General features: G+C 40.0%; 1 protein-coding gene across 5 annotated transcripts in view; it reads right to left on the bottom strand.

Annotated features, from left to right (window-relative positions):
• Positions 1 to 4880: 4880 nt before the first annotated feature.
• Positions 4881 to 13666, bottom strand: part of igsf9ba (immunoglobulin superfamily, member 9Ba) — a 77287-nt gene continuing 68501 nt past the window's right edge. For 2 of the 5 annotated variants that reach the window (XM_058633565.1, XM_058633566.1), the window contains 2 exons: positions 8669 to 8799; positions 4881 to 6795 (listed from right to left, as the gene is read on the bottom strand). In XM_058633565.1, coding sequence (XP_058489548.1) covers positions 6569 to 6795; positions 8669 to 8799 — 358 coding nt within the window. In that variant the 3' untranslated portion in view covers positions 4881 to 6568. Of the gene's footprint in view, positions 6796 to 8668; positions 8800 to 12375; positions 12422 to 13666 lie in introns of those variants that run through there. The other 3 variants (XM_058633567.1, XR_009240875.1, XM_058633568.1) reach the window with 3 other exon arrangements.

Here is a 13666-nt window from a genome sequence, read left to right as displayed (position 1 = left end):
TGTTTTTGCTTTGAAATATTTACATATGAACATGTGAAAAAGAACGCAACAAAACAACAAAAATACAGGATGTAAACATGTGATGTACAGCACAAAGTGTATGGAAATGAAAATGTAAATCTTTAAGCACTACTTGGTTTGCTTGAGTATGAGCATTAGCTAAAACAGTCAACGATGTAGTGCTTATTATAGTCTACAATAGTAATCATAATAATCATAATAATACATTCTAGTTTCTCAGTGCTGGTTCACATGATAAAACAGAGAATATAGAAAATACTACATATTTCTAGTTCCTCTCCAATAACAACCAGCTTGGATGTCCATGAATGATTGCTAAATAGGCGTTGTCTTTTTTTTCCTTTTTTTTTGTATTGTCTCTACATGCAAGATTAATACAATTTGAAAAAAAAATCATATCAGTTCTAAGTATTGTCCTACCAGCACCTAGTGATGCACTAAAAGCTGTAAGCAGAAAATTGAAAAATAAAACGTAAAAACAAGGAGAAAAATAAACAGAAAACCCCGAACAAACTGAGCTAACAGTACGTCCAAAGCAGCCCTCGTAAACACTGTACATGTTTTTATGTTGAATATGCGGAGAGAAAAAAGAGCCCGGAAGACGGCGTCCATTCGTTTTAAACCCCGCCCCCACCCACGGACGCGTACGAGCGTTTCCAATAACCTTCTACCAGCAGTAAATACAAATGTGTGAGTCGTGGCTGTAGAGCTCCGCGAGCTGACGTTGCGCGGTCCCATCATGCAATAATCGCAAAAACCAAAAACAACGCCACCATTTTGGCAGGAAGTTATGGCACTGCTCAAATCCACAGGCAGCAAACATATGGTACCAGGCAATATCGTCGGAAGCGGGAGAATAATTTAACGGATTACCTAAAATCCCGAGAGCCATGGTCACACAGAGAAGTAGTACGAACTGACACGTTTTTTCATGTTTGTACGACAAACGCGCTCGGACGAGTTAGCTCATTTACATAAGGTGCACATCGCCAAATTGTTAAGTTGAGGCCATGGTTCCAGTCGACTTTTGTCTTTTTGACTTTTTCTTTGTCTCGGGCTATAACATCTTCCCACCAAGTTTCGGGAAATTCGGTGGAACTTTTGCATCTGTTTTCACCTTAGGGGGCGCTACAGAGCCTTGAGCAACACACGGGTCCGGGAACTATGCCAATATCGCATTTTCACTAGACCTCACCAACTCCATGCCAAGTTTTAAGAGTTTTTATGCACGTTAACCCCCTCAAAAACGACCGCGAAGCTGTTAGCGACTGGTTTTTGCTAACAATGGCCAACCACAATAGCTGATGTTCACCTTTGCTGAGGCTTTTCCTGCCAACATGGCGGCGCAAGCAAACCCGAGTCACGTGATGTCGTCGGAGCTCTTCACTGTACAGTACTAGTAGGAATTCTTCCGAGAAAAATTGAAAGAAAGGAAAAAGTAGGATGCGATGCGATGTGAGGCGGCTTCTGCAGAAGTGTGTGCTTGAAAATCAGTGCTGTCAACCAAAGATTGTAAAGACATAGAAAAAAGATTCCACCCGACGATGCTAGCAGATTCCCTCTCATGTCATGTGCGTCTAATCTAAAAAAATCGAGTTATGTTGTTCTCCTTTGTTTTTTTTCAGGCTGTTTAGGTTATAATTGTCAATACCGTCACATATATACGTCTGTAGCGAGGGCACCTTGGAAGCACGGACAGACATCGCAAACACACGATAGAAAACAGCTCATTTTCGAGTCACAACGTGTCTACTAGCTTTGAGGTTATACGACTATTTTTCCATTATTGTCTATCACGTTTCGTCACAACCATGATACTGTTATGATAAGGACCTAAAGTGTCTATAGTTTTAGTCGCTCGGAAAACACACACACACACGTCGAAAAAGAGTTCTCGCCGCTGTCATGGAAACAGAAAAAAGACCGCTACTCTCTACAGCACCACGAAGTTTAAACATAGCACCAGGTCGTAATGTTTCAAAGCAACTACACGCCGCTAACGCTAACTGTTCTTTTTATCAAACTAATGTAAACAACGAGTTCCTCCGCAGCAGCACGCAACGCGTTTGTACAAACGTTAGCTCTAGCATATAGCGTGTCTGCTACTTAACTTCAGCTCCATTTGTTTTCGGACACCTGAAGGGCGAGGAGTGAATCTACGCGCACGCGTGTGCTCATGAACGGGCAACTAACATTTGCCGTTTTTCCACACCATAGTACCGACTCGCCTCGGGTCAGCTTGTTCGACACGGTATGGTTGGTTTTCCATCACTTCATAGTACCGTCATAATAACGGCCATGTGAAACTGCTGTGACGTGGTTTGCTATGCGACACAAGACTAGTGACTTATAAAGCCATTGTTTTGGGTTGAAGCGAATAGTTAGAATCAGGTGATTTAAAAAGATTTGTTCAGTACTTCCTCATAGAAATTTTCCTTTGCTAAATGTTGGAGATTAACGCATGTTTTCAAGGATTTTTAAGTCTTTTTAACTTTGATCTACAGTTCAGCATTGTTCACTTTGATTCTTGTGTTGGACGTCGCACTTATGACTCTTCAGTGACGACACTCTCGGACCAATCAGTGGATTCTGGAATTATAAGTAGAATTTGGAATTATAAGTAGAATTTGGAAATATAAGTAGAATTTGGAAACTTTAAGTAGATTTTGGAACTATAGGGAGATTTTGGAATTTTAAGTAGATTTTGGAACTATAAGTAGAATTTGGAACTATAAAACAGATTTTGGAATTATAAGAATTTGGAATTATAAGTAGAATTTTTATGTCCTTTTAACTGATCCACAGTTGGACATTGTTCACTTTGATTCTTGTGTTGTTCTTGTCACTGACGACACTCGCTGACCAATCAGTGGATTTTTGAATTCTAAATAGATTTTGGAATTCTAAGTAGATTTTGGAATTCTAAGTAGAATTATGGAATTATAAGTAGAATTTTGGAACTTTAGGTAGATTTTGGAACTATAAGCAGATTTTGGAACTATAAGCAGATATTCGGATTTTGATCTGCAGCTGGACATTGTTTACTTTGATTCTTGTGTCGGACATCGCGCTCATGACTCTTCAGTGACGACACTCTGACCACATTCTAGTGTCAGCTCAGCTCGTCGGGAACCTCGTCAGAGCAGGTACTAAAGTTACTCTCACTGATGGAAAAGCGAAATAACCGTGCTGTGCCGAGGCGAGCTGGCTCATGGAAAAGCACCACTTGTTCTGTAAATATTTATAGAGGGCAAACACACTTCTGCTTCTAAAGCATTTTTGTTTGTTTTTTTGTTTGCATTCACGTTCTATACATCAGAGGAAATACTACTCAACTTGTGCAGCCAGCGGGCTATGGCAATAATACATCGTACGGTGCTAGCATAAATGTTTCATCTCCGATAAAATAGCGTCCGCGAAAATATGACAAATGAGGCACCTTTTAAAATTTTTTTTTTAAAACCCAGTATCCACTTAAAGCCGTACGATAGGCAAATACTTTTATATAGAATTTCCTGTTCTTTTTTTTTCTTTACCTCATGCTCTCTCAACACAAGAATCTGTCGTCCTGTAAAACATGGTTTGATTCATCTTTACAAATACAATACACACCATGTACAGTACAAAACAAATATAGATCCTTTTTTCCCCTCCTCCGCCTCCTTATTATTTCAGGCATAAAAAAAAATAATAAAAAAAAATCACCACTTTCTCACCGTGAAAGGGAGTCGATTCATTCACGTGGACGTTTGTCGAAAAAAACCTCTTGTTAAGTTTGTTGGGAATTTGTCGTAAATGGAAAAAAGTAAGTGCAACAAAAAGGCTTCTTTTTTGTTTCTTCTTTGTAGCTGTCAGAGCAAAAATAAGAATAAAGAGAGAATTAAAGTATTAAACAAACTGACATAAAGGTCCAGTGTGTAAAATTTAGGCAGAGTTATTTTCCTTTGGCAGAATTTGAAGTTAAAAAAATGATTATCTTAACAGGTTTAAGAGAACACGTAAAAGTTTTTATAGCGTTAGCTTTTTATCCACACGGAACCAGTGTTTTTGGAGGTCTGAAAATGTGTCATCAACAAGTTGTTATAGGAGCGATGGTTATCTGGTAATGGTGTCCAACGACTTTGAAAGAAGTCGCTTAATATGGAAGCAACAGCCGATAAACCCGCGATCAACCTATCATTGCGATAAACTCGCCTCGAGCTCGCCCGGGCTTTGTGATCACTTCCCTTTTTTCTGTTGTTAAAACTCCTTTTGTGTTTGTACACAACGCACAAACTTTGAGCAAATTCTCCACGACTTCTTCTTCTGTTTTTTGGTGTATTTTCTGTGGCAGTGTTACAGCGCCACCTACCGGCCTGGCATATACAGTGCATACTGTGTAAGAAGCCACGTTAACGTAGAGGGAAAGTTTTTTTTGTTTAGTTTTTTTACACAGTGCGTTTACATGCATGTTAAAAGTCTGATTTTAGTCAGACTTAGGCAACAATTTGGTTTTCTTCATGCCATGTAAACACTTAAAAAATCTTAGCTAGTCTTAGTCAGACTAACATATCAGGATAATGTGATCCATAGTCTGATGACTCCTATGCTTAGTCCGACTAAAATCTTAGCTAGTCTTAGTCAGACTAACATATCTGGATAATGTGATTCATAGTCTGATTACTGCTATGCTTAGTTGGACTGTAGTTGGACGTTCCGCGCACGAAGAACACGATCCATCTCATCGTCTATCTCGCCGTTCACTGCTTTTATTTCTGTGACGTAAAAGGTCGACAGGAAGCTAATTCAATATGCACAGCGCCACCTACGGACGCAGAGTCAGACGTACACGGCTAATAAATCAATTTTATCCTCCGGACTACGACCTCAGCTCGATTAAACTGCGCGCGCGAGTGCTATCCTATCCTAGCTTCCGACACCTGAAGGCGAGGAGTAAATTTGGAAAAACAAATAAAAAGTGTGGACTTTGTTCCAGGAACATATAACTGTCCTATGTGAAGACATTTCTTGAATTCCTTCGTTCTGTTTCCGTGTGGATAAAAACCTTACTTGTTTTTTTTTATACATGTACGATCGCGTGGCGGCCGTTCGTTTTGGGACCAGCATGTTTTTTTAACATTTACAACCAATGAAATGCGGCTAAATTGCACACACTGCACCTTTGGCGTGCCGACGACCACTTGTTTTGTCTCAAACGCAGCTGCGGTTCATTCAATGCACTGCGACACCGGGAACATTCATTTCCTGTACAGCAAAAAAGCATACATTCATTATCGGTTAGTGTGGATAAAATGATAAAATAATAATAAAGTTATAGCGAGCAAGTAAATATACACTTAGTTAAAGATAAACAGTCAGGTTTGTTTGCCTTTGTTTGAATGTCCCTCCCCCCCTCCCCCCTACAGCTTTATGAAGCAATAACATTCTCCTCAAACAGAGTCGCGGTTAAACATTAACACCAAAACTCGCTGTTCTGGTTTGTTCTTTCTGCATGGAAAACTTTTCCACTCTAAAACTGAAGCAGGTACCCATGTAAGGTATGAGAAGTGTAAGAAATAAAACCAGAGGGTTTTTGCATTTTCTCTCAAGTGTCCTTGGCAAACAAAGTAAAAAAAGAATAAAATAATACGCAAGTCAAAGAAATAAAGGCACGGGGGGGGGGGAGGGGGGCGTTACGTGCCACGTTTCACAAATGATTCCATAACGATGGAAACACATACGACACTCGGTGCACTCCGCAAATTCATCACCCTGTTCTTCTTCGTCCAAACCTGTAAGATTATTTAGTTATTTTAAAAGCATCCTCACGCAGGCTGCGATTTTTCGCGTCCTTAAACGGTTGGCACTGGATCGTGAAAATAATAATAATTCAAAAAAAGCCTCCTAATTGGATCAAGCTAAGCCGTATTATCAGTTAGAATGAGCGGCGGTGCGCGCGCGTGCGTGCGTGATATAAACCTTTTTAATCCATACGTTAAAAAGGTCAAGTACGTACAAGTATACCACAAGAATTACAGCAACTCTGCGTCTTACTCTGAGGTATATTTTGTGGTAAAAACCCTGTGTTTTTTTTTGTTGTTTTTTTTGAAATACTGACACTAGTTTTGTATTGTAGGAAAAAAGTGTGAAGACGTCCCTGTCCAAAGATGCACCAGGCTTTAACAGTCCACGGTTTTGACTGCAAAAAACCTAAAGATATGGACCCAGTGAGTGAGAAGTCGCTGCGCTCGACCAGCACGTGTTGTTATTACTGTAGGAGGAGGAAGCTAAAATTCCCTTGTTTCGCTATTTATGTACAACGTTTTATTTATTTTTTCTCCTTTTTCTTCAAGTGAGTTCCGCTCAGAGCCGAGTGTCCTCGTCCTCTTGTGAGATTTTTCCCAAAACGCCAAAACGAGGATTCAGCTTCACATTTCCTGCTCCCTAATGAATCTTTGAAGAAATGTGTACAGAGGCTGGGATGGAGCAGGGAGTACTGAGGTGTGTGTGTGTGTGTAAATGTGTGTGAATCACTCGAGTCCAATGGCTTGGTGAAGGGCACACGGCGTCAGCGTAGGGTGCCGTAGTTCGGGCCCTCGGTGTCTGCACTGGCCAGAATGCCTGTCTGGTCCTCGGCTGACTTCCTGCGGTGCAGGAAGGAGGTCAAATAGAAATAAGGGTTTTTCTTGTTCTGTCGTTTCCTCTTTCGGTGGTAATCGAGGTCGTTGCCGCCGCCGCCGCCGCCACCGTCTTGGGGAGTCTGAGTTCGCTGCCGGGTCTGAGAGGGAGACACACCTGGAAGAAGAGAGATGCAGTGAAGGAAGGAAACACTAGAGGAGGTTCTCAACCCCTGGTTCAAAGAGTGGTACAGGGGCCTTTGACTGGACTGCAGTGGTCCACAAAAACCTGTATTGATGTTCAAGCAGTGGTGGTTTCTGGTCTTTGAAACACTAGAAGCTCATTTCAGTCCCAGTTATTTATACGGACTTTCAGATACTTCCTCCAATCACCATGCAGAAGCTCAGCATCCGTGCACGCCCACTATGAGTAAAACTACTAAACTACCACCAAAACAACTACGACTAAAACTACTAAGCTACCACCAAAACAACTATGACTAAAACTACTAAACTACCACCAAAACTACGACTAAACTACTAAACTACCACCAAAATAACTAAACTACCACCAAAACTACTACGACTAAAACTACTAAACTACCACCAAACAACTATGACTAAAACAACTACCACCAAAACTATGACTAAAACTACTAAACTACCACCAAAACTACTACGACTAAAACTACTAATCTACCACCAAAAAAACTGTGACTAAAACAACTAAACTACCACCAAAAATACCACGAATAAAACTACTAAACTACCACCAAAACAACTACGACTAAAACTACTAAACTACCAATAAAACTACTACTGGTAAAACTACCACTAAAACTACTACCAAAACTACACCAAAACATCTATGACAAACTACTAAACTACCAGTAAAACTACTAGTAAAACAACTACCCAAACTACAAAACTACTAGTAAAACTACCCAAACTAAAAAACAACCACTTAAACTACTATTAAAACAACTGCTATTAAATCTACTACCAAAAATACTACAACAACAACTACTAGTGAAACTACTACTAAAACTACTAAACTACAACTAAATCTACCACCAAAAATACTACTAAAACTACTAAACTACAACTAAATCTACCGCCAAAACTACTACTAAAACTAAATCTGCCCAATGCGCGTTGATGAAGTCATTCACGCCACGTGTGCAGAAGTATATCAGGGCCTTGAGGCTGAGCCCGAGCGTCACGTGGAGGAAACTCATTTCCTGTGTTCACAATCTTGTTCTTTCAGTCTTTACGCAAAGCTCACGACCGTGAAGAGCTGAGTGTCCGCATCGCTGCAGAAAGGTAACAGTAAAAATGAGGGGGAACTTTGAGCAGGATCGGTAACTTATTCATGAAAGATTCCTCCACCTGTCTTTACTATGTTTCTTGACTTACCAAAGAATTCATAGTAGTGAAACGGCACCCACTACTGGCCAATTTACATTAAATAATATTTAATGTAATTTGGCTAGTGTTATGTTTTGTTCGAAGCTGTAAATATATATATACTGTATATATATATATATATATATATATATATATATATATATATATATATATATATATTTTTATATATTTTAGTTTCCCCACAAAAAAAGAGAAAAAATCTTTTAATTTTGAAACTTTCCCACTACACGTCCGGGATAGGAAAGAAAGGAGGATTGAAATAAACGAAAAAGCGAAGGTATGAAGTAAAATGAGAGGAGAAAGAAATAAAGAAAAAGAAAGAAAGAATAGCAAGAGATAAACAAAAACACTCCCGACTCATGACAGACTTTCAAAACACAAATCAAGACTATGTCTTTCAGAGCTTCCATACTCTCACACGTGTGCTGTGCTTTTTCTTCTGAACGTAAATATGATTGACAAAATGTTCTTAAAGAAGCAAAAAAGAGAAAATCTCAGTCAAAGATGAAGCAAATGATTAGCGGTGCATATGTGGGGGTATTTTAATGATTCACTGGTGTTTCCATTAAACCACGTTCTGCTGACAAAGACCTGAAACCTCACGTCATGTGACCTAAACAAACCTGTTCTCCGTGCAGGGTCCGTGTTGTTATTGTTGTTGGCCGCCTCCCCCTTGGCTTTAGTGATACAGTGGTGTAGCAGTGCTGGTAAACTCTCAGACCCGACGGCTTCAGCAGACGCACCTAGAGGCTCCCTGAGAGAGAGTGTGGGGGGGAGGGGGGGTGACAGAGAGAGAGAGAGAGAGAGAGAGAGAGAGCACAGCAAAAATTGGAGTTGCATTAAGACATCAGTCATGTTCAGTCCACACTCAGAGAGAAGAGAGAAAAAACACACACAGTTACACTGTTACAGTCCAGAAGCTGCTGCTACAACATGATCATGGTCTGACGACGATGATGATGAAGAGGAGGAGGAGGAAGAGGTGGAATAACTCTGCTATGATCTAATGTTTCCACTGTCTGCAGTGATGGATGATACAGGATACAGACGCAAATAAAGAAAACACAGCAAGAGAAGAAGGAAATAAAGGAAATCACGGTGGTAATAGTGAGAGAAAAGGAAATAACTAAAGAAAGAGCAAATAGCAAATGAATGAGAAAGAAAGAAAAGTAATAAATAAAGAACAAATTATAAACTAAGAAAGAAGACAAAAAAGAGTTGAAAGAAAATTACAGTAGAAAGAAACAAAGAAAGAATAGTAAGAGAAAATGAAATAACAAAGAACGAATAGTTAGGTAATATGAAAGAAAGACAGAAAATAAAGAAATGAAGAACAAATTAAATAACTAAAGAAAGAATAGCAAGAAACTAAGAAGGAAACAAACAAAGAAGGGAAAAGGAAAAGAAATAATGGTGAGAAAAAAGGAAAGAAAGGAGGAAACTAATAAACAAAAAGGAGGTAAGAAAGAACATGAGTAGAAAGAAAGAAAAAAAGAATGAAAGAAAAGAAAGAAAAAAAGGAAGAATAGTAAGATAAAAAGAAAGGAAGAGATAAATAAACAAGAAAGAAAGATGTCAGTGAATTTTGTTCTGAAGCAGTCGTTTGATTAAAGACAGTAAAATCTAACATTCATACAAATATGGAAGATATTTAACTTTTTAGAATCACAGAATCAATGATCTATCAATCTAGACCCTGTACTCATGATTCTAGACCCTGTACTCATGATTCTAGACCCTGTACTCATGATTCTAGATACTGTTCTACTCGTGATTCTAGATCATTTGCTTGTAATTCAAGATCCTGTACTTTTGATTGTGGATCCTGTGCTCGCGATTCTGGATCCTATACTCGTGATTCTGGATCCTGTGCTCGTGATTCTGGATCCTGTTCTTGTGATTTAAACATTTGTGTTTCTTCAGTTTTTAGGTCTTTACACAGCGACTGCTTCAGAAACACGGACATCATCACCGTCATCATCTCTCTCTGTTTTATAAAACTCATAAAATTAAAATAATGTAAGTTAATGTAAATGTCACGATCCTGCAACAAATGATGATTCATTTTAAAACACAGTTTTCAGTGTAAATGCAGTCAGGAGTCGACAAACACTGAACTCAAACTAAAGATGCTTTTCCACGACACAGTCCTGGCTCCACAGGCATGACTCAGCATGTTTTTGCTTTTCCATCAGTGATAGAACCTGGTGTTTTTTTTAGTTCCTGCTCTGACGAGGTTCCAAGCGAGCTGAGCCGATACTAAAATGTGATGTCAACAGACTGCGTCACTGGAAGAGTCATGAGCGTGACGTCCGACACAAGAATCAAAGTTAAAAAGACTTGAAAACATTAACGTTAATCTCCAACATTTAGCAAAGGAAATCTCTAAAATGTCAATATTTAACAAGTCTGGTGTATTTAGAGACAGCACTGCTGAAAGCCGGCGATCACAACCACGTTCAGTGGTATTTCTGTGCTCCGCTCATGTAGGAAGTACTGAACCGTTCTGTGAACAAATCTTTTTTTAATCCACTGATTCTAATGATTCAGTTAAACCCAAAACAAGTGCTTTATAAGTCACTAGTTTTGTGTGTTTGTGTCGCGTAGGAAACACGTCTCGACTCCGCCCACATTGAAGAGGAGCTATGACGTCATGAAAAACAACTTGACTGATGCCAAACAGAGTCGAGGCGAAGCGTGCCGGGACCATGTCGTGGAAAAGCGCCATCAAGGTTGCTGACTCCTGCGTATTTAAAAAAAAAAGGGATTAAACGCGGAGCTGTGCTCCTGAAGACTTTTATATTAACTATTTTCATTTCATGAGTGATACACGCGAGTCACACGTGAGTCGGATGAGGAATAACCAGCGGGGACGATAATCACGTCAACTTTAAGTGTCTTCTCGTGACTCATCGCTGACTCGCTGACGTCCATCGCTCACAAGAAATGGAGAAAAGTTAAAATAAAAAATGAAACAATGAGGTTTGTTAGTTTCACAGAGCTTTAGCAGACGCTCGTCCGTCGCTTTGTCGCTGTGGGAAGAGAGAGTGAGAGGCGTTAAATGCAACAGACCTGGACACAGAGACAGACAGACCTGGTGTCCCACAGCGTCCTTTTTTTTTTAAAAAAAGACATAAAACACCGTAAACACAGCAACACTCTGATCGACATGAACACTGCGTACAGAGGCTTTCACCATGCTGACGGGAGGAGATGGCAGGAAGAGGGAATGGCCGTTAAAAAAGGACAAGTCACATGACAGGAAGAGGGAGATGGCCATTAAGAAACAGTCACATGACAGAGAAGACGAAAGCACTCAGGACAACGGATGTGACAGAGAATTTAGTCGGAGGATCGTTTGTTATTTGTTTGGTCGCAGAGAGAAGTTTAGAAGAATGCATGCATGGCATTTTGCACATGGAACACAACTTTAAAGGGGAATACTGCAGTCTTTCACTCATGTGCGCCCTCTAGTGATTCAAGGCTTTGTCTTTGCAATCAAAAATGCTTCTCCACAATCCAAAAAAAACACTGCGCCTCGTGCTACATCGTAGCAGGCTTTAACCTTTATTGACAAATGTGTCCTGTTATCGTTTATCATCCTGTCACCGTCCGATCTGCGGCGCGACCCGATCTGTGCCCGAGGTGCTACGGCGACACAACGAGGACAAACTGCAGCGACTTTAGCGCAGTACAAATACTTTATATCTCTACTTTACTTATATTTCTTGTAACGTTTACTTTTACTCCACTACATTTCCTCTAACTGTCTTTTTTGTCGTTACTACCAAATAAAATCAGAAGAAGAAGAGTTGGTATTATGGTCTGTATTTATATAGAGCTTTTCTAGTCTTGATGAGCTGCTTTAACATTACAGTCTTCACCCATTCACACGCTGCAACATGGGGGTTAAGGACACAATTGAACACACAACCTTCCAGTTGAAAGACAACGCACTCACTCACTCACTCACTCAGACACAAACTCTCTCTCTCACACTCACACTCACACTCTCTCTCTCTCTCTCTCACTCACTCACTCTCATGGTCCCATCCCTAGTTTATATTTATTTAAATATCAACGTTTGTCCACGTCGTGTTCTGTACCAAAAACGTCCACGATGAGAGCGCCCGGTTCACGCATGTGCAATCCGGTCGCGGCGCAAATCGTGCAGTGACAGTCGTCGTCATGACTTGTTGTTGTTGTTGTTGTTGTTCACTTGAATCCAGCACAGAGGCACAACCCAAAGCCATTCCCCTTTAAAGGAGAGAGTGATTAGAGCCCTCCCCCTGCTGGCCCCTCCCCTCTCAGACATGGGTCCGACCCTTACCTATTGCGGCGTAGGGGGCCGGGTCACAACAACGCTGCCCAGATAGCTGAGATCAATCAAAAACAAATGAGGTAAGACCCTTACCCTCTACACAGCAGCAGCAGCAGCAGCAGCAGCATGATGAGCTACTTTCCCTTTAAAGGCCAGTGACAGTGCAGGATCAGGTCTCTGCCTGCCTCCTGGTCTTAGCCACGGTCTTGGGTTGTGAGGTGAGTGTGAGTGTGAGGGGGGCGCCGGAGTCTACGTCTCAGCTGGGTTTTTATGTGTCATCGTGTCTAAAAATGGTCTAAACACAAATGCTGTTGTCGTCGTTACTAAGGAAATCCCTTATATTTATACTTAAACTGTACTGTAGTAATCCCTCATTTTATAGTAAGATCATGGGTACCACTTTCTAATAAAAGGTGGGGTTTATACTGTAAGTCTGGTTTAAAGCAGTGGTTCCCAAAGACTGGGGAGGGACCCACAGATGGGGATGCGGGTGATTTTTTTTTTGGGTCCCCAAAACAAATATTCAAAACCGTTTTTTGGTTAAGATTTATGTGTATGTGTTTTAAATAACATGGGTAAAATGAATTGCGTAATTGCTTTCTAACACTGTCTTAAAATATTATATTTCTTGAAAATCCTTCTTTTGTCCAATAATAAATAACATTTTAGAGAAAAAATTAGAGATAAAAAAGGTCTGTAAAGGTTGCAACACGTGATATGTGATGTAACACTGTGGAAAAACTGAAGATGACGAGATAATGAACAATTAATGAACAAATACTTAAGTATGGGATGCTAACATGGACCAATATCAGTTCACTAGCATTGAGCACTAGAAGTCCGCCAACTTCTGGATTGGAGCGTACGAAAATCTTAGAATTGCTCTCAATCCTCAACAGCCCTATTTGAAACATGTGATACGTGATATGATAACACTGTGGAAAACTGAAATTGTATGAAATTGACTAACAATGAAGTAACAAACAAATACTTACGTATGGGATGCTAACATGGACCAAATTACATGTTTTTGAAATTCTGCTCCTTTAATCAAAAACATCCCTTACTACATGGATTTTTAAACTAAATTTCTGAAAATAAGTCAATAAAAGGAGCTGCTGTTGCTTTCTGTACCCACTAGGTGGCACTGTAGACCAATAATGTGTAATCTTGGGTGTTTGTCAAGTGGAAACCACACCCCTGGAGGTTTCACGTCAATCTCAAAATGTTTATCAAAGTGGTCAGTTGGAAAACTTAGTAAGGTAAACTTGTAAGGTAACATTTGCAATTAAAACTTCTG

The sequence above is a fragment of the Solea solea genome, chromosome 7 (genome assembly GCF_958295425.1).
Source record: "Solea solea chromosome 7, fSolSol10.1, whole genome shotgun sequence".
In the NCBI taxonomy this organism is placed as follows: domain Eukaryota; kingdom Metazoa; phylum Chordata; class Actinopteri; order Pleuronectiformes; family Soleidae; genus Solea; species Solea solea.
This window is presented reverse-complemented; position numbering and strand designations above follow the sequence as displayed.